General features: G+C 41.4%; 1 protein-coding gene across 3 annotated transcripts in view; it reads right to left on the bottom strand.

The window, feature by feature from the left end:
• fsip1 (fibrous sheath interacting protein 1) overlaps positions 1 to 22,795 on the bottom strand; it is a 73,435-nt gene that overhangs the window by 20,552 nt on the left and 30,088 nt on the right. For all 3 annotated transcript variants that reach the window (XM_018727491.1, XM_018727493.1, XM_018727492.1), the window contains exon 10: positions 6,890 to 7,042. In XM_018727491.1, coding sequence (XP_018583007.1) covers positions 6,890 to 7,042 — 153 coding nt within the window. The remainder of the gene's footprint in view (positions 1 to 6,889; positions 7,043 to 22,795) is intronic.

Genomic DNA, 22,795 nt, shown 5'->3' with positions numbered 1-22,795 from the left:
GCAACTGATACTCAGGCAAGCCGGTGATGTTATAAAGCCCTTGTTATCGGAACCTGCCCCCTCTGCCTCCTTCACTTCTCAGCCCAACAGTTATATGTTTATTTATTCATGTATGAAAAAGTGCAGACCCCACCCCCCTCTCTTGAGGCTGGGGCCAGGGTAAATTTAGATAATCTTGAGTAAATTAAATTCGTAAGAGAAGCTATAGTACCCCAAGGGCCCCAGAGCAGAATAGAGCTTGCTCTTCTCCTGGGGTTCTTAAGGGGAAACACTATGACCTTGTGCCCCAACTGCCACACTGTTCCAGGAGCAATCAAGCGGTAAATCTCAAATTACATTAGCGCTGCAAACCAAGATCTACCTTCAAAGTTTGAATGCATGAAACAAATTGGGCACAAATCATTCTTTCATTAAAAATCAAAGTCATAAAATGATTTTAGGGATTCAGAATCATTCTCTGAGTTTTCCAAAAGGTTCACATCCAAAAATGTACCATTTTTATCCTCATTAACCAACACTCATTCAGACTAAGAAATACCGATGCATACCAGCCGCAAGTTGGACCTGGAAACTGAGGATAATGGTTGAGGAATCATGCCCAGTTCACTGCCATTGTGTTCCACATGAGGAATCTAAATGAGGGTTTGTTTGCAGGAGGCCTTGCTGGAACTCATTCCGACGAATAAAGAGGACATTAGGCACACCGGTGGTGCTTTTCCACAATCTGACACGGCTTTTCTTCCTCTCAAGGTGAACCAAAGGCACGTTCAGCAGGCTGCAGGAGCTCATTACGCGAGTAAACAAAACCACATTTCTACTTGCAAATGACTACCAAGTGAGCAAAACTGGTAAATGTCAGCATAGTTCAGATTCATTAAGCTTTATTTTTTGTGCCAATTAGAATGTGCACAGAAGACCCCATTCAGAGCTCTGGGAGCTCATGAGACATTTCTGATCTCTGGAGTGGGGACGGTCTGGTGTAAGTAGACTGCATGGCCTTGTCCTGTACCGTTAATTAGCAGGGAACCCCCAAACTGGCTGCAGATGAAACCTTTGCTCCCCGTTGCCCTCAGCTGCACTGTCCCAAGAGAAGGACAAAGGCAGCAGACTGAAAAAGCCAAAGGCACCATGCAGAAAAACCTGTAGGATGTTTCACAGTCTTTTTTGTATACTTAGCTGAAACCACAAACAAGGAGCTCATACAAGCTGTGGGGGCAGTAGGAGCCTGCCATTGTTTCATCTGGAGAAGTGTCACTTTTACAGCGCTGCATTGGGGGAAGGGAAAGGAGGTGATGGAATCCCTCACAGGCCAGATTTAGCCGACCCCAAGCCCTGTCAGAGATATCCTTAGAGAGACGCGCTGACGGCGCCAGCACCGGGTGATTTTTTCCCCCCAGTCACAGCAATTAGCATGCAAATTGGTGTGAAAGGAGAAGCAGAATACAGCCGAGATCTGGCGTCCCCGTAACCAGGCTGCAGAAAGACTGGTGTTAAGCAGGCACAAGTCAGTCGGATTAAGAGAAGCTAGACACTGTCTGTTTGTGCTGTCCAGTGTCTGGACCCATTTAGAGTCAAATGAGGTGGTGGAGCAGGGCTATGTGAACCAGCCATCTTGACCTTAACTGGAGAGGGCACACTTGAGAGGGCAGAAGAGCAGGAATTGAAGCATGGTATAAGCACAGTACAAATGATTAGACTGGATTTTGCCAAGTGTCCATGCCATCCACATGACTTCTTGCCTGCCACCCTCAAACAACCTAACAATCGTGAGCAGATGTACGCCTTGGCAAAACCATAATACAATAAAAAAGCAAAGGGAAGAACATGTGTCCACTACATAGGCCAGACTCCCGTGCCTCTGTGCTCAGCTTTGTCATTAACATCTTTTCCCAATACCAAAGATGTCTGTTTGATGAACGAATACCTGGAAAGCGTCCTGTAGGAAGGAATGAGTACTCAAACCCAGATGCACACCAGGAATGAAAGCAGACTGTAGACCACACTCAGCCACTAGATGCCACCAAGGCTTACTGTCAGTATCCGATATATTAACCACAGCAATATGGGACAAAATAACACAAAGTGAAAGAAAACCTGTCACCGAGATTGTGGAGCAGATTCATCTAACAACAGTGTTCAATACTTTCAAGGGTAACACCTTCTTCTCTCTCATTACATAATGGAATTGCATCTGTGGCTGTTGTTACACTCTCAGCTCTGTCCTTTCATCGTAAAAACCTTGCATCAATTACTGACATAGCAAAATGTGCCATTCAGTAAAGAGCAGGATTACTCTTTTTTTTAGAGTTTATACCATTTTCCTCAATCACTTTTGTCCACATGTGGATTAAGCATAAATTTTCCTTTGGACAATGGATAATGGCAAACAAAAGAGCAGGTTCTAATAAAAACACGACTCCCTGTCTCGTGAGATTGGGCAATCAAGAACTACAAAGGGGAAATTTAATTATAATAAAATGGGAAAAACAATAAACCTGACAAATGGTTATGGCTCTGTAATGAATGTGCCGCTGCATTAATATGTAGTTCTTTAGAATTTTAAATCAAATGAAAGTGCAAGCTTTATATATACAACTAAATGGCTTAGTGTTTAAATCAGCACCCCAAAATAGCTTCTTTATACACCAATGAGGTACAGATTACTACCAGGGACTTGGTGCTTCAGTCAGCTTTTCCCCTTTTAACTGAAAGCTTGTTCAACTTTGTACATTGTGCTCACTTTTAACTTGTTTATGTAAGTCCCTTCCTTCACTAATGAAAATTTGTGATTCAGTATTACTGTCATGCTTGAATAAAGGGTAGTTTGCCTTTGTACAGCTACTGGTGCAGAAACCATAACATGAACCTTGTATAAACCAGAGCAAGTCTTATCGCAGAGCTGCAGGAGTGAGGGAACACTAGATGAAATACACAAATGAGAGTGAAAGCTGACAAACAGCCAATGGACAGTAGATTGCACATTAACATTATTATTTTTTTTACCCGTATTTAGCTGTCCACAGCAATCTGCAATGTTAGACACATTATACTGCTTACAGTTACCCACTCATCCACAGCTCAGAGCAATTTAACACACATTCGCATACCAAGGAGAGCTCAGAAGTACCATATCCACTGAAAAATATGTCTTCAGGAGAAAACCCACGAACATATAAATTCAGACTGAGCTGGAACTGAACACACATCCATACACACACCTTCAAGTGATGCACCAGTGCTACATGCTGTGCCACTATGCCACAAGTCAACTTTTTGGCCACCAAATTTCACATTTGCAAAGAAAATCCACTCTCTCAAAATGAATTTGAAAAACAGAGGGCATATTTTGGGGAGGTGAACACTTTTGCATAAGCACCACTTGAAGGTGAAGGTATCATAGTCCAGGGACGGTAATGAGACAGGTGGGTGTGTCCACCTTAGCTGGTCCCTACGGCTTGGTGATGGTGCCTGTGCATGATTAAGCCCAGCTTGGGACTGGGGAAACAAGGGTGAGGGGCTGCTGACAGGCTGCCCCTGCACTCGTGAAAAGATCCACACAGATACTGGTAAATATCATCATCACTCAAGGCTCAGGGCTTTGCATGTCAGGCAGTGAAAGGGGCACAATATGTGACTCATGTGTCACAGTGAGCCTCAACAACCCATGGGACAGCGTTTCCACATTTAAATCCTTGGGGAAACCAAAATTCCAGGTGGGTAATCAAAACACCTGATCTTATTACCACCAGTGTTTGTTCTCCATACACACACACGAGTAAAATCGAAGTGATGACTGTGACCTACTGGCAGCTTGCAGGAGAGCCCTGCATCAAAAGAGTATTCTGAAAAAGAGTCTGTTCCTTGGGGGTGGCTGGGCTGAGCAGCTGACCTAAGCATCTGGGGTCTGCCCTGGCTGGGTGTGGTGTCCAGATGTTCGGTGGAAGACATGAAAGCAGCTCATGGGAGGATACGCCACACCAAACTCCTCACCCCACGCTTATGACATCATAACCAGACCCTCAGGGACCTCCTGTTGAATCCCCCCTTCCTGTCATTCGAATCCACCTATTCCTGCCATCGGCTGCACCAATGGTCCTCCCCGCCAGTGAGAAGTATGAGCCAGGTGGCCACAATCCATGGACATCGTTCCACACTCAGTTCCATTTTAATGTAACACAATGATCAAATGCAGGAACACAGTTTACATACTGCAAACTTTTGTGGGTGCAATTTCGAATTTAACGCAGTCCCATGCCTAAAATTCATACTCACATCACAATTTTTTGCATTTAGTGTTTAGTTTACATCGACTGAATTACAGTTAAACATGGTCAGATACAGTGGTAGGAGTGTACGGAAGTATTATGGCAGTCAGAGGGCTGCTGGATATGAAAAGCTGGATGTTATAAAGCACTTGAGATGAAACTCAAGAACCATGTATCATAAACTGAATATTCATTCATTTTTTTTCATGCTTTTTCACTCATATGCACAAGTTTTTGTGTTTAGCAGGTTTTGCATCATCTCGCCATTTAATTTTGTGTGTGCAATGAGTTTTCAGTTGGTGATGAGGACCGTATTTTAAGTGGTCTGCCCCAACCCCGTTTTTCCAACTGAATATACTGATACATAATTACTTGTACAGTAGCATTTCTGTTCCCATAGCATAGTAAATTAACGTCTTAGAAAATTGCTGTTTTTTTCTATTTTATACATGAAAAATTGGCTGAATGAGTCATTACAATTAAGTGGAAAAAGCAGAACCAACACTGAGCGAAGCATTATAGTGTCATTCCATGAGAAACACTGCAGTGCGACCAGTATTTTGAAGAAACCCCCACAAACATGAGTTAGATCAAGGATCAAGTTAATCCAGTGAGAGGAGACCTCAAAGACAAAGACCTTTGAAGGTAAAGATTTTTTGTAAATGATAAAGTCAATTTAAAAGTTTTATGTGAGATATTGCCATGTTTTTGGGTAAAAAAGTATAAGAAATTAATTATGTATATCCCCTGTTGACCTCTTCTCATTCAGTACGAACCATCTGAATGGAATTCAGCATTATAACAATCAATGTATTCTAAAAAGAGTGCGCTTGGACAATGGTACAGCTGCAAGTTCACATAAAAACAAACAGAGAGGGGAAAGACAGCCTGTCTGCTTTTTATGGATGTGTTAGGCTGCTTACTCGGGAGTTCTCGGACGAAAAGAAGAGGCCATTGTGAAAACATGGATATAAGTAGGTGGCGATGAAGCAGGTATTTCTTTGGGCTCATTGTGCACGCTCCGTGAGGGAATGCCCTTTGAACAATGACATGGCAGAATCTCAGAATCCAGATCCTCCGCTTTCGTACGGCACGCTAAATTAAAGTCACAAATGTCAGTGGACGCGGAAAACAAATCCATCATCCTTTGTCCGTGCGCAACGTTCCTGCATGCAGCACTTAGCGACGGGGGCTTTGGGAAGAGCAGCGGCTGGGAGTTGCCATTGTCACAGGGGGCTCGCCGACCAGAAAGCGTTGAATGGTTGCCAGGGGACACCAGGGCGGAGGAATTTGAGGAGGAATCGGCCCCAGCTTTTAACTGCCATGGAAGATGACTGCACAAAACTAAAGGACTCACAAACCAAGTTGTGAGAGTCACTCTGCTGTATAACAGGTCTAATTTTTCCCATTCTGCCTCACTCAAAAACTGCCATGCAAAACAAAGTTGTTGATTTTTTTTTATACAGTGACAACATTATTCTGCTAAGAATGGTAAGAATGTAACACTGTGCTGCCTTTTTCAACATGCGAAAATGTGGACTAATCAATTTCTGTGCAGCCTCTTGCAGGCAAGGTGTCTGTGATACCCACTGCTGCATTGTTATTTTAACTACTGTTCAGTTGACACCTTTGTCCAAGGTGACTTACAGTGCTACATACACTGCAGTAAACTCCCCATAGTTGTTCACCCACCTGTGAAGGAGAACAATGAACACACACAAACACACACACACTGCAGGCACTCACCAATCACTAATCACCAATTCACAATTCACAGTCGCTGGACTGTGGGAGGCAACCAGAGCACCTGGAGGAAACTCATGAACACAGGGAGAAGCTAAAGATTGCACGCAGACAGATGTGGCCTCAATCCCACAGCCAACTGGATAGCCCAGGTGCCTCCAGCACTACCCAATGAGCCTCTGGGCTTTGAGACCTTCCCAAAAAAATACAAAATCTGACCCGGATCAAGTGCAGTGGTAGTCCTACCCAATGGGCAGGCGTCCTCTAAGAGAACCAGGATTGTATGAGGCGGAATAATTGGACGAGCGCTGGCCTTTTTACAGTACACTGCACACAACTGACCAATGGGCATACTTAGCTAGGCCCTCAGACAGGGGCATGTTTCACAGGTAAAAAATGCAGTTTACTGTGTTTCTCTGGACTACTCTGGGACTACAAGTGTGAGCAGCTGTTGTACTCTGTCTAATGTTTGGTCACCCCTTGAGTGTTCACGGTTCAAATTTATAAATTTCATACCATAATTGTGGGCAGAAATGTAGTAGGGGCCTGTGTGTTATGGGCATGTAATTCAAAGACACAAAGGCATCTGCACAAATGATGGCAGCCAATACAGCTATCTTTTTTTTGCCTTTTACAGTACAGCCATTCTTCTTTTAACAGGATTGAATCCTTTTGCACAACCTAGGAAAGACAAAAAAATCACCCAAACAAGAGCAAGAAAAGTTGAGAGAAACTCAGACTGATGTACATCTGTGGAAAGACGTAAACAAGGGACCCAAGAGGAGATGAATACACATGTAACATATGTGGTGAGCTGCTGCCAGCAGATCATTGAGAGGAAAAGATTCAACACTCGGCCTTCTGCAGTCACTCTGGCTCACCGCGCAGTCCAGGTTCTGGTCCCGACCCATGCGCTCCAGCTGGTCCTCGATCTCCCGCAGACGAGCTTGCTGCCCCCGCATCTCCCATGTGTCCTGGAGGACCTTCTCTCCTGGCAGCCATGTCCTTCCACTGCTCTGTCCAGCCTCCGGGCCCTGACACAAAGCAGACAGTATTGAGTCTCTACGGGCATCACACTACAGCCTGCATGCTGGCGTCAACTGATTTAATGAGCATTACTGGGCAAGAAGGAAGCCACTGACTGCTGTTCAACACTCAGGAAACACAAAAACTACTGGCAGAAATATACATCAATCTAGCATTACCTAGAATCTGGACAAGCGAGAAGTCTGGTACAAAGGGCAGCTGAAAAAAAAACATTTGACAACATACTTAATCTGGGAAAGTCAAACCAAAGAAAACACTTTTCTCCCTGAGCAAGATAACCCGTCTTCATTCCTCAGAGGAGTTCAAAATGAATCCAACGTGTATGGCATCCGTGCGTAACTGAGGAACGTGTTTAGGTTTCCAAAACAAATGCTGAAATTAGGTCAGTTAAAAAAAAAACTGATGCTTAGTGTCAGTTTTGCAGAGACATGGAAAGCTGGAGGAGGTATTAATTGAAGTATCATGAAAAATAATGCTGAAATAAAAGACAGAACAACCAGGCAGCTCCTCGCGTACAAGTATGAATCCAGGTTTCCGTCGTCACCATTTAACTCAAAATCCAAACATGCTCTCTGCCTGGGACATTTTTCACAGCAAAGTTTTGTAGGTCACAGAGTATAATGCTAACACGTTCTTCAACGCACAGCTCATGTCAGCAGCTACAGAGAAGGCGGAATGAATTACATGTTGCACCACTAGGAATCAAAACCACTCTGATTAAGCACATCTGTACTGAGACATTACAACTCCACTACACACCAGCAGTACAGGTGTAAGCTGAATCTACCATTTCAATGACAGAAGTACTTCAGCAAATTCAGACCACTCTGCTTGCATTTAAGCCACAGGAGCCCAATGGTCATGGGCTTGTAACCCAAAGGTGTTGCTGGTAAAAAGCCCTTGAACAAAGCACACTACATTTATATATATTCATTTAGCTGACACTTTTCTCTGAAGCCACTTACAATGTTAAGGTTACAATTACCCATTTATACAGCTGGGTAATTTTACTGGAGCAATTTAGGGTAAGTACATTGCTCAAGGGTACTACAGCTGGAGGTGGGGATCAAACCTGCAACATTTTGGAGCCATAGACAGTAGCTCTACACTACTAGCTGCGCATTAATCAAACTTAATCCAGTAAAAAGCATGTGGCAGTAGAAAAGGGCAAATCTAGGTGATTTGTGACAAACATGAGAGACTAACGAAGAAATAACACCAAGTCATATACCCAACTGCACTTTCAGAAGCCCCTGTCTAACAAAAACGAAGTGTGCAAAAAGGCAATAAAATACACACTTATCGCAAAAGACTGTGCTGCCCGTGAGATTCTGATATTTTCCTAGTTCTGTGGTTTAAACCAAAACCAGATGTTATATTACTTATATGAATGTCTTCATGTAGCAAAGAATATTTAGTTGGCCATGCAACACATGTTTACCGCGTTTCAATTAATGGCTGACCAGTGGTACAGGATGCAGCCACTGGCTCAAGAGCCTCTGCAAGGATTTCATATGTTCTCTGTCACAAATTATCTGGCAGGAAGAGAAAAAGCCATGTCTATTGTTACATGGTATTAAAAGTGGATTTCTACCAAAAAGACACGCTACAGAGATGGTTGCTCTATAAACTAGGGAGATACTTGCTAATGCATATCTGACCTGCGAACAGCAGTATTAGTGCTTCCCATTGCTGCCAACGTCAAGTTCAAAAGTGGTCATGGTTTACAAAACCATCAACAGATCTGCTCTCCAATATTTGCTGGAACTGATTGCTTGCCACAACCAACCAGACTGCTACGCTTCTCTACCTCTGGCTGCTTTGTGGTCCCACGCACGAAACGGCAAACTTCAAAAAGCACAGAGGTTTTCCGTTCTGCCTTTGATGTGGTGGAATTACCTCCCCTTGTCACTCAAAACCGCTGAATCGCTCTCAAAATTCAAGAAGGGCCTCAAAACACTTTCAGACTCAGTTCTCCCTTGATCTCCTGTGTGGAGGATATAAACATGATAAACATGTACTGTACATGTATCTGTTCAATAATGTAAAAACACTGTAAATTAAACTTACATATATGTGGTGGTATCAGACAAACTGAGTGTATTCAGGAGTGACCTCTCCAAATGTGTCTTTGCTGGTGAGATGCACCTTTGTTTACTCTCAGATGTACACTCATTTGGACAGAAGCATCTGCAAAATGAATAAATGTAAGTGTATGTAATGCAACAATATATTGCACTTCAGTTAAGAAAAAAAAAAAAAAAAAACATTCATGTAATGGTGCTACAAAAAGTTGTTTCTAGATCCCTTCACTGGCAGGCACCTGTAAAAACCCACATTTCAAGTACCATGCAGTCGACTTTCGAGGAGCAATGAATAAAGAAGGCGTTGGTACAAACACTGTCCAATTGACCATCTATACTGTTGCGTTCAAGCGGAGCACATGCTGAAATAACTCAGTACAACAAACCATAAACTTTGCTTTAGCACCGCTAAGTACAGAGTATGCAAAGAACATTTTGGATACAAAAAGTTTACTAATTTGATCTTTTTTTTTTTTTTTTGGATGAATTTTGCACAAGTGCTTTCAGCTGCTAACTTTCTCCCGAAAAAGAAAAACAACAGACATTAACACTACATGTCATTTTTGCAGGCAGTTTATTTTTAAAATAATTGAAGATTTCTTATTTTGTGTTTTCAACTTCCATCTGTGATTACTCAGGCCAGGGAGACCGACTTAGAGAGCATTTTTGACCCAAAATAGCCCCACCAAGCCAGGGGATATCCTGCAGTCACATTATTTCATGCAATTTTGCAGATCACTATTCTTATACTCTGCTATGAAGTTAAGGTAAACAGTTCATTTCTCAATGCAAAGTACACACTTATCTGACCACAATTACGGTCTAGGCCCAAAGTGTTCAAAATAGACATCCTTGTTTGGTGGGAGGCTCCATCAACATCCTACAGATCTGACAGGATACGACAACTTTCACTCACTTTTTCCCCCATTCTTACTTTTTCACAACTATTTAGTAAATTTAAACTCGTGCATTGCTTTTTCACTCTTGGCAACCTTGTGCTTGAATTCTGAGGGTTTTTCCAGAGGTACATCCTCCAGAGCCAACGAGATTATTTATACAATGCTATACTGTTTATTGCACAAATCTAAAAACCTTAACAGCACTTTCAGAGAGAAAACAGTGGTCTGCATGCTTTCGGCATTAGTACTTTTTAATCAGCTCATGAACGACTATGTCATAATTGATTTAGGATAGGCTGACCAAAACATGTCCCCCTAGATTAAACAGCATTATCCAACACACCGTTGTTTCACTAAAGAGTTTATTGTTTAAAGAGTTTACACAATCTGTGACATTGCACACATATCTGTCATCACCATCATCGCCAGTCCCCTATCAAGCGTGCATTAATCATTTGTTTAAGAGATAAAGAAATGCTATTCCATGACCTTAGTAAGCCCCAGCTATCTAAACTCACAGCTATGCGCGTGCTGGCTGGGCCTTCTAGTGCATATCTCATTGTGGTTATCTGGAACGTGCAGTAGGTGAAATTCAATATTAGGTCTGATGAATCGCTACCATCAGTGCACTGCGAGTCTGTTTAGGGTATCAGGAAATCTGCCATATCCAAGAAATGACCCTCTCTGTACACTTACTTAGCAGTACACTCATATCAAATGTCAAAAGCTGACATGTAGGCATATGGAGACCACAAGAGATGAGACACCGGGAGAAATCTCATCTATGTTTGCTTTATTAAATCTAACATCAAAACAAATTACAGCTCACACGTAAAGAAGGTTGAAGGGAAAAAAAGGTGACATACCTACGATGACATCTTTACAATCCCTCACCCTTTGCAAACTCAGGCCAGTTCTGATCAATTTTTGGAAATGCTCCAGCTTAGCAGACCTTTTACCAACTTTTATAATTATTGGAAATCCAGATATGAGAACATTAAAAGCAAACTGAGTGTTCACATGTTATTCTGGAATGGCTACAGCAGCTCCCACATTAAGAGCTTGTGGGTGGTATTTCTGGTGGGTTTTCGAAGCAGCTCACAAATGCTTTGAAATTGTTCAGCCTTTAAAGCACGTTCTGCTGATCATTGTTTTTGTTTATTTGTTCGAGATGTTTGAATGATTCAAGCAACAATTCCGCAGGATAAAGTCAGGCAATAGCCATAAAAATATGAATGATCGTGAGGGTTTTGTAATTGCTACAGTGTTCCCTGGAAGTAGATTTTTCCCCCCACATCCCAAAGGACACAACCCCTCCAGAATTATATTTCAGTATAAACATCTCAAGACATTCTGGCCATCCAGATACTAGTATTACTTCCACGTACTCAGGGGGCAGCAAACCCATATTCCGTTAGCCTGCAACTTCAGATAAATAGCTGCAGTCGTTCCAGGTACTCTTTGGAAACATCAGCCGAGCAGTATAACTCACACATAGTGGCAGAGGAAGTAGGCCAGAGACATAACACGCTAACCCAGATGGTAAATAAGAGGAGAAACCCAGCTGAACCAGGAGCTGAGTGGAACATTTCAAGCACTGCCATATCTCAGTGGGCCACAAAGGAAAGCAGATATCTGAAGGGCACTAGGTGTGGTTTCTCATGATGTGGGGTCCATCTGTCCTGCCCATTGCCAAATCTTGACATGTACCTGCTGACAGAACCACCAAGGCAAATACACATCTCATATAAAAATATCTATCATGCCGGTAATTAAGTCAAGTCCTAGCTAATGATTCAGAGGAGACAGCTTCATTTCAGGTGGAAACTACACTGTTCCTCTGAACAGAATGATGACTGACCAGAGTAACTGGCACATAGTTAGAGGTAATGTAAAAGTACTGATTCACATTCCGGTCATCTGTAGCCAAAGTAGTTGCTAGTTCATGCTAAACCACTTCTTAAACCTTGAAGGATTTAATTAATTGTGTGTTGTCAGAAGCACATCCCCTTGTTGGAGCTTAGAGTTACTTGGGATTAGTGGATGGAAGAGGCTAATGAAATGGTGAGGTACGAAGACCTGGTGGAGCAGAGCAGCTGAAAAGGCTGGAGGGCAAGGTGTGTGTCCACTGATGTAAGCTGCCAGGGCTTTGCAGGAAAATCTTTGTAGAGCCTACAGTATGTTTGCTATCACAGGCAGTCAGAGGAGGAAGACTATGAAAGGGGATCTAGAAGGCTGTGTATCAGGAGAGGTGAGCCATGGGTTCAAGACAGCATTACCTGGATCCAGGCTTTGGTCTGATCAAACCTGGTTGGATCACCTGAGGAGGGGTGTAAGATTACTCAGTAACCCCACCCAGTAACCCCAAGTTACATCACTAATTATGTATCCAAAGGCATCGCAAGATGTGTGTAATGAATAAATGCTGTTACTTATCATGTCAAAATTAATAGAATCCTGTTCAAATGAAAGCAAACTGCACTTTACATGTCCCAAAGTAAAGGAAAGAAGGTAGCATAAGAGGGAAAGGAATGAAAGGGAACGCTCCAGTACTGCAGACGGAATTTATTGCAAATGCAGTAAATGTTAATGTTGGATTCAAATGACAACATGCAGACATTTGGCCAGCAGACTCACACTTGCAGTGTTACTGGCCATGTGTACCTATAACCACTGGAATGCAGCTGAAGAGCCATAAACACCACACAAATTGCATAGTTATTGTCAAAATTTATAACCTGTAGGATAACCATCAGATGCTGATAAACTCTGCAGGCCAAATAACCTGGTAATCATACACTGCTTCCGCTACAGAAAAGTGCAGGAACCACATCTCACATTGTAGGTAGAGATATTAATGCAGTTTTACAAAGAACTTCCATAAATACTTTCAGCTGTGTATTAGAATACCGCAGTGAGCTCAGCTGATGTTCAACAATGGAGTCTAATTTCTCAGACAGTGCCAAACAGTTTCTAAATGCACTGGTGGGAGTAAACAGTATTAGAGGATTAGTAATATTTTGACTGAAATACCATAAACACACCTACCTCAAATGCAGAAAAAACCAATAACACTAATAAACATAAAAATATGTAAGTTTCTGAATACTAGCCCTTCACCTTGTGAATTTCATGAAAAGACTTTTTGTAACAATTTTTACTGCAGGGTACTGGAACATATTTTTAATGTTTCTCTGTCTTTATGGAACCACTGAGTTATTTTAGGCCTGTTCATATTTTTCCTAAAAATTACACTCATCATTTCAATTGCAACAAACAGTTTATATACACTGCAGCATTTAATAGAATTTTTTGCTGACATTTTTGCCCTCATTTTTTAAATTACATTCTTGTTAAATTCCACAAAATAAAGAGTCGTTTTTACTTGAATAGCCACCACTTTGAAATCCAGCATCTGCTAATAAGTCTTTTTCTCCATCATTACCTTTTCACAGCTCTTGACTTTCAAAACCTTCCAATGCAGGAACTTCAACAGTGTCCATGTCTGGATTTTTTGGCACAGCAGTTATTTCGTGCACCACCAAAAAAGGAATTCTGTATTGCATTTGCTTTTGGAAAACTGGCAAAAGCTATGACAACAAACTAATTTCTGTATTGCAGCACTGATTTCCTTAGGCTGGTTCTATCTTGCAGAGTCTAGTATGATGGAATAGAATCAGTAGTTGAAAAACGATACTTTCTCCCTGGTCAGTGCTGTAAACAATTCCATGCCCATCCTCTTTGAAGTGAGCAAGAGGAGATGAAAAACAATATTGCGGGGACATTTGATGTCCAGGCTATCTGTACCCTTTAATGTGGTACAGTGCTGTGCAATACCTGGAAGGGTTCTAAGCCATGGGAAAAGCCCAGTTTATTAGAAAACGCATGGTATTTCCTATGGTCTGCTCCCAGTGGGATGTAACACCAACAACACGGTACTATTCTGCAACATGAGCGCTCCAGCAGCAGAGGAGGGCATTAGACAGTGTTTTATTAATTTGCGATGGAAAGAAAGGGAAGCTACACACAGACAAACAAGCGTCGCTAGTGAACGAGAGACGTTCATGGGAACTGCTCACTGTAGACATCAGCCTCATTAAAAACGCAAGCAGTAATAGGAGGCTATTGTCGTTTTTTTGGGGTGTTAATTGAACGTAAACGGCTACTAGGGAAGAGGTATGCCAAAAATGTCCTAAACATGTACAGTATAAACAAACATGCTATAATGTGGCTGGTCTTACCCCACAGACACATGCACACACACACACACACACACACACACACACGCAGTCTGCTTGACAAAATCTACCTTATTTCAATTTGTCAAAACATGAATGATCTGTTCTACAGGTTTATAGATAATTAAACATATTTACATTTACATTTATTTATTTAGCAGACACTTTTCTCCACAGCGACTTCCAATGAACTCTATGTAGTGTTATGAGCCCACACACCTTATTCACCAAGGTGACTTACACTGCTAGATACACTACTTACAATGGGTCACTCATCCATACATCAGTGAAACACACTCTCTTTGTGTCACTCACACACTAGGGGTGAACCTGAACAGCATGTCTTTGGATTAAACATCACGTTTGCATACAGTCTGCGAGAATGAACTTTTTATTAATGCCTGAATTAGTTCAATACTTGCATAACCCCTTTAAATTGTTTTACCAAAAAAAGGTTAAAAAGTGTAGTGTGTAGTTAGAAAGTCAAACCAAAGATATTTTTTACAATAAATACTTTTTTATGTAAACAAATTATGAGATGACCTATTAAATATTTTCTCAGTGTATTTAAAATTATATTAGTGAAACGCCTCCCAGACTGAAAAAAAAGAGTAGAATGTATTGGAGCAAGGGGGGTGTGGTGGCGCAGTGGCGCAGTGGGTTGGACCACAGTCTTGCTCTCCGGTGGGTCTGGGGTTTGAGTCCCGCTTGGGGTGCCTTCCAACGGACTGGCGTCCCGTCCCGGGTGTGTCCCCTCCCCCTCCGGCCTTGTGCCCTGTGTTGCTGGGTAGGCTCCGGTTCCCCCGCAACCCCGTATGAGACAAGCGGTTCTGAAAGTGTGTGTGTGTGTGTGTGTGTGTGTGTGTGTGTGTTGGAGCAAACAGTTTTCCTACTCTTTTCAGTTGTTTTGCCCAGTGATGTTCCGGAAGTTTGACAATGTTCAGCACTTTGTTCTTGTGCACTTTGCGAGCCGACTTTTTCAGTGCCTGTGCACCGAGAAAAAAGATTTAATTTAAAAAAACTTTCAAAAATAAATTTATAAATTACTTTCATCCAAAAATAAAAGAAAAAAAATTAATCCACATTTTGAAAACAGGAAATACAGAAATTACACACTCATATTTAAAGCAAAATGTGAAACCACAGGTTGTTTAGGGTGCTCAGTTCCAGTGAACTGAAGCATATATGGTTTTCATTCTAACATATGTCTGATTTTTTAAGTATAGTCCTACTAGTTGATGTCATGATCTAACTTGTATTTAAATCTCCATTCAGCAACCAGAACCTATTATCTTTCCTCATCACTATTGTGACAAGGCTGCCCAACTGCATGTATTTACACCTTAGAAGTGGGTCAGTTCACTCATGACACCTCAATCAACGGAGAAGAAAAATATTTGTTTTTGCAGTGTTTCAGGAAATACAGGGAACAAAACAGGGCCATGTGCCTTTACAAAGACGGCAGGCTTGTTTTTGTACCTAAAATCAATTCTGCATCCTTCACTTATCTGGAAGAAAAAAGCCTCTATTGCTCATTAATAATACTTCAAATATATATCATATTCACATGATCTTTGTTTGAGAGACCATACGTGTCCAGTGTTTTTTTAACCCTACCATGAAATTACAGGGTTTGGTGACCAAAGTAAAACACATATGCTATATTTCCTTCCACACAATCTTGTACGCTTTCAAGCACTGAAATCCAACTCTGGAAGTTGGACAGAGAGTAAGGAAAAGGGGAGCAGAGGGGGTTGACTCACTGGTCTTATAAAAAACAGCATGAGATCCTGGAAAGCTCAAACGCAGCAGCTTTGTTGGGCTTTGCCACGTGGACCAAGGCTGCAGGCCAGAGAGCTTCATTGTGAGCAGCACCTGGGCCCTGCAGTGCCTTGGCTGGCTGAGCTCAACAGGGCACTGGTAGCGGGCGAGTCGTCCTGGAGCCCTAGCAAGGCTGGCCCATGATCCTGAGTGCACAACCACTCAAAGATGGTCAGTGATTCCAAAGTAAACCCCAGTACCATGCTTGTCAAGCTTAGAGCAAGCAGTTCTCTTCGGGGTGAGGAGGTGAGTCATGCTGCACATGTGCTCTGCTCAACCTGCATGTTGTGCACCACTTCGCACATCCAGCACGGCAACAAACACATAACAGGTAACAAGAAATCACCTCATGTAAGTCAGCAAACATACTCAGCTGAGCCATTAGGACTTCACTGTGTGTCCAGATTCAACAATGAATCACAGAATAAAACAAAGACACAGGGTTCAACCTTGTGCAGAGTCATGCTGTATCACTTATAGATGACATCATAATTTCCATACATTCCTAACAAATTAGAAGATAAACCTGAAGGTCATCTGGACTATATAATTTTGCCTTTGGCATTGATGAGGGCCTAAATTAATATTGTTTCTGCTGAGATTAAAACTTCAGAAAAATAAAATGTAAAAAGTGTTCTTTAAGTTTCATTATGCAAATCATATGTTCATTTGTGTTCGTTTCATCGAAATGAAGCCTCAGGAGAACAATTTCAAACCATCTATTTTGATCCAAATATCTGACGTGCTTATCATTGAGATACTGGAAAACCTCAGTTTTTTACTATATCCATTAAAAATCAGTTCAGCACATACTTGATACATATGGTTATGTGAGAGAGAAGTTTGGATATGCAAAGAACGTTCAGAAAACAGAGCCCAGGCTCCATTTGTGAACAGTATTTTTCGTCTCTAAGAACAGCAATAATCTCTGGTTCACAGCAGTTGTTTATGGAAATAAGTCCATTACACAACCAGGCAATTCCTTAACAATATCAGTGTTTATCTGGTCTCGTAATCCAAGATGAGTTCCAAAGCTACCCAGGGTAGGACATTGATAAAGCAGACAGAGCGGCGAGAGAGAATGGAATTTCTCCATGAGCCAAACCAGACCTCGGTCAGGCTCATCCACACTACGTTAACAGCCAAAAGCGTCCCCTCAGGTCAGGTCCCTGCAGCTCCTACTTTCAGATTCCCCTCTTTAAGGACCTAGCTGATTTCAACTGACTAGTGCTTTCTGCCAAGCCATGATACCAGAGAGTAACATAAACGAGAGCTGAGAAATACAAAGAGATTTGCTGTTTACCCAAAGCTGGGCCCTGCCATCTAATACATGGGAGTAACAGGAATGATATTAAACGCTCGATTTGACCTACATTTTCATCTGCTAACAATCTAACACAACGGCGTCGTAGTCTGTAATTGATTAGACCCAGCTTGTGAGGTAGGAATTGCACTGAGAAGCAATGAGCGGAGTGTGTGCATTGCTGGCCAAACTATACATCACATCATGCAAACATACTCAAGAGGGTGAAATCACTTCCACTGAAGCCATTAAACTGATGGCAAAAGTAACAATGTTGTGACCATGAGATGGTCTATCCGGCAGGCCAGGAGCATCCCAAAGCCAGCTCTGGAAAGAAAAGGTCTGGGCAAACATTCTCATTCATTTTGGTGAGAGGGACAAAGGCTGAAGTCATAGTTTGGCCGTTACTTTCATCAAAAATTACTGGCCAATGAAGCCATTCAAAAATGAAAACTAATTTACTTCACTATGATTAACAACAGCAATGTTTTTCAAACTGAAACACACTCAAGTTTAAATCAACATAATTTGGCACATTTTTATGCAGCTGATTCAAGAGACAATACACACAGTTACTTTAAAGCTAAGAGTATTTCAAATACTCTTCAAATAAACACTCGACACTTCCAAAAAATCTAAAGCCTAATGTCAGCCAGACTGGAAATTTTGGGTAACTTGCCTTTCAGAATACAGTCATTCCCATTTTACTTTATGGAATTTCAATAAACAGGTGATGGAAATAAACACAGGTATTTTAAAAAGAGTATAATTATTAAAGAAAAAAAGAAAAATCCCATAACCACAAACATCTTCTACATGCCCTTGCGGACCAAGATCAGTATTGTAATCAAGCCTGTAGCATGAGCACATCTATTTAAGAAATGCTATAAAGAGATTATTATTAATTCACAAAAACAACCATAAATGATACAGTGGAGAGACTGTGATTCTGGGGCAAACAAGACCAAAGAAGACACCAGCAATTACAGAGGGTGCCCACTGCATGGGTCATATTTTTAAACCCAATACCCACTGTCTGTCCTCTTTGAAACTGCTGTCCAGAGACTCCAGAATCCAGCCCTCATGAGAGCACAAATTATTGCTTGCAGCAAATTTAATGCACTCTTGGTCGCCAATATTTATAGCAGAGACACACTGCAATGATTATCACATTTTTTTGCATTCTGTGCAACAGGTTTAAAAAGAACTGGGGACAGGACTGCTTTTTGTACTCAATGATATCTAGTTATAATATAGTGGTGTCCTGCTAGAGGCGGGATGAGTCTGGAAAATTCCAAAACCTCTCATCTAGTATTAGTTGACATCATAACATTTACTGTTGCAAAAGTACAGTATGTCAAGCTAAAACTGGTTAAAGTCTCACTTTGTTAAAGCAGCTGTTTCTCAGAGCAGCTTGAGAAATGCAAAAAAACCAACCACACATCTGCTAAGCCACCTCTACAAATTTATTATGATCCCAAAATTACAGATCCATGGAGGGCAGGAAAAAAAGTGGATTTGACCGATAGATACGAAGTCAACCATTCCACAGCAAGCCAAAAACATTATGTTCTCATCAGTGTGTCTAGGGCTATCATGTAAACCTAGAACTACAAGCGCAATAAAAGTCGTTGGTTGAATCTGTTGCATGTTCCATGTAATCTGCGGCCATTTCACAGGCTTAGACTGTAATTCAGGTGATTAAAATTAATCCAATATAGCAATATGTAAGTGCACTTGTGGCAAAACCTTGTTTTATGATGCTTCTTTGGACATATTTCATTGTCCATGTAGCTGTACAACTGAAAAGCTGGGCCTTCAGTGGCCCAAACTAGGTGAACGTAGTAAGACTCCCTGCTGAACACAAAGCCCATGCATTTAATGGAAAGACCATGGCCGTGCAACTATCAGACATGCATACCTACCATCTTACAATCTGTTATATGCTCCAAAGTAATTCCATATGAAAGTAGCATTCTTGGGAATTTTCAACACAGACTTCCATCTGTGGGTCTCTCACGCCACATGTATGTACAAAGTGGAAAGTAAACCGAAGACATTCCCCTCTAGTTCAAAGACACACTGCAAACCCAGGAAGCTTTGGGGTCAACGCTTCTACCCATTTCCAACCAATGACTAGGTGCAGTATGTGAGCAAAGGGATGGGAAATATATGGAATGATGAGCAACATTTTGCTCCTCCTAAGCCTTTTTCATTGTGCGTGAGTTAACTTAGCACCCTCTGTGGTCCAAAAGAACCTACACCTAAACTCCAAAACCCCTCAAAGGACTGAACAGCTATTTCCATTACAAAAAAAAAACAAAAGGTCTCAGAATAACTGAACACTCCTCGGTCATTTCTTCTTGATATTTTTGTTGGATTTTAATGTGAATCAAAACTTCACATAAGGGATACCATGTTCTTATGAAGTGGGACAAATAACTGAAAAAACAAAAAGTTTATCGTATAATCTAATCAAAACCCAAATGGAATAACGAGAACCTTATGTTAAACATGGTGAAATTCTGACGGAGCCTGGCTGGAGATTAAAGCCAAGCTGCAGACAAAGGCATAATTTACAACTTTCAGAATCCTGCTGGTGTTCAAGCCACTAAGGATAAACAAAAGCTACAATCAGGGTTCATCTGCAGGCGGGGGGACACAAGCAACAATGCACTGTGTTCACCGAAACATTTGGACTGCATGTTTGTGAATGTCAAGTGTCAATGTAATCAACGATGACGGGAGCCATTCGTTAATACAAAGGACAGAGCAGCATCTCATGTGCTGGGTCACTTTTGCAAGAGGCCAGATTCCAGCAGCTGGAGGACACAACCATTTGTTGCCAACAAAACGGACACTGCACGGTTGGCTTACTATGATGTCTTACCAAGACACAAGTAAAATTTCCTCTCTTTGTAAATACCAAGCAGCCCCTAGTTTCACAGGGGCTATCAAAGAGCTGGCTGGTTAAGAAAAGTCTATGATTAGCAATGGTCTTTGATTTTTGAAGGACACGTGCAACCCTGAAACATGTGTCTGGTGTTTTTACTACATTATAGCAGAGCAATGCCCATACTGTATGACCATCTACAGCTGGATTTGAACCTCACTCCATGTGGGTCATCCAGTGGGTCGCCAGACAGATTACAAACTTTTGTGCTCAAAGTTGAAAGGCTTGGGTGTCTCACAAATTAAACAACAGACTAGTCATTTCAGCTTTACTGTAAAAAGCAAAAGCTAAAAGGAACCAACAGTAGAACTTCTGAGCACAACCGTGAAGAAAAATAAGTTAAAGACCAGTACTCTTTCTGGACAGTGAAGTGAATGGGCCAAGACCAAGGGACATAGCAAACACTTGTCCCTTCAGAAGAACACTCTGTACACTGGAGGCAGGGCCTGGCTTTTAGTGTGAAATAAACTTGGGCTAAGGGGAAATGAAGACTGAGTTTATTTTTTTCCAAACTTTTATGCCAAATGTTAAGTTTCTGAAACTTATTTTTGAGAGAATGGTTTGTATTACTGCATATTCATTTTAAACAGTATGGCTTCTGAAGCACTTGGCACAGCCAGCTATGAAGCAACATCTCTAATAAATTGAATAGCTTATCAAAAAAATTCTCTGAAACTCCCTGCCTGTTTTTGCTGTTGTTCTGGGGGCACTGTAACACAGCAGAAGCCTCTGAGATTTTGGCCTTGTGCTGGGAAAGGCAAAAGGAAATGCATCTTGAAACCAATGACATGAGAAAGCCAGTCCATTTTATGGCAGCAGATCACTGCCATTGCATAGGGAAGAAAAGTACAGGCAGTCCCCGAATTACGAACGAGTTCCGTTCCTAAGTCTGTCTTTAAGTCGGATTTGTATGTAACTCAGAACAGTTAAGTACGGTTCGTGCCTAACGTCAATTAGTCAAATGTTTGCATTACTGTACAGTATATCGTTTACCTTTCTATGCATAAAAACATTCAAGAAACACTTCAGGATACACTACGGGTTGTAAGTTGGACATTCGTAACCCGGAGACTGCCTGTAAAAGCATTGTATGAAACTGTTTTATCGAAACTACGTTAACAGTTGGCATTCAGGTTCATGATAGACAATATTAAAGACACGATATCTGCAATACATTGTGGAAAATTCTGCTAATGCTTCGTTTTTCACCAAGGCCTTTCTCACCATAGCACGTGATGGCACAGCAGATAAATAAAAAATTATAAAGCCATGTATTAAGCCATCTGACAGGAAGTATAAAGGAAATGAACTGAAAACATTATGTACAATATTACAGAAGGGCTAGAACAACTGCATTTGCTTTGTATCTACAGACAAATAATATTCATAAATAATACAATAATTGCTGACTCCTGAAGCTAAAGCTTTAACACCTCATGGTTTAGAACAAATTAAAAATCAAGTAACGTCAGCAGGGTTCTCCATACAGTGTGTGAGGAATTAACCTGTCATTTTAAATAAGTTTACCAAATAAAACTTGCAAATTTTGCTACAGGAGATGCATTAAACAGTTTTTGAAACAGAAATCATGACTGACTCGTGTCATAAAATTAAACTATGATTTTCTGAAAGAAGCCCTGACAAACTAAATGGAGTTTCACTCACTCACTTCCGCCACCAGCTTGTGTTTGTCAGGGTCCGAGAACCGCTGGGTGTAAGACTAGGAGGTGTACACCCCGTATAGAACGCCTTTAGGTAACACTGCATTGAAAACAGATACCAATGCACTGTCAACTTGAGACAAATGGAATCAGAAAAGCTGCATTTGACATACACTGCAAAAAGATGTAAAATATGAATTTTACATGAAGCTGAACACCTGGGAAAAATGTCAGCTGTGATCTACCTGAAAGTGAAATACTTTTTATGGTTACACACAATGCTAGATGGGCGCAGGAGATCCATTAGCTTTTGGTGAGCGAGCATCACTGAGGTTAATCTATGGAGAGATCATTTCCCTTTATAATAAAAACATTGTGATCCAACACTTCTGTTCAAAGAATGTCACATGAAACACAACTTTGTACCTCTGTAGAAGAAGAATTCTTACTGTCACACCATGTGACTTCACAGACTCGTTTACTGTTGTCGAACGAGAGCATAAACGCGTCCACCTGTCGGCCAGCCTTTACAGCCTGATGCACCACTGTCCAACAAATTTCAAAATGAAACGCACAATGAACAGTAACTTAACTAAGCGTATCTGGCGCAGGTGTCTGGCACTTAGTCCAGAACAGAATCCTGCGAAAGCTATTAAAGACACATACCATGAACCTTGAGGCAGTGCTGTTGTAATGTTTTTTGCATTTATTTTCCATGAGAATGTTTTTCCCCCAATTCTGAGCCAGTGCACTGAGGATTTATCTTTGTGGCTGGCTCAAG

Source organism: Scleropages formosus, chromosome 15 (assembly GCF_900964775.1).
Source record: "Scleropages formosus chromosome 15, fSclFor1.1, whole genome shotgun sequence".
Lineage (NCBI taxonomy): Eukaryota > Metazoa > Chordata > Actinopteri > Osteoglossiformes > Osteoglossidae > Scleropages > Scleropages formosus.
The sequence above is the reverse complement of the archived record's forward strand: the minus strand, read 5'-3'. Positions and strand labels throughout refer to the sequence as shown.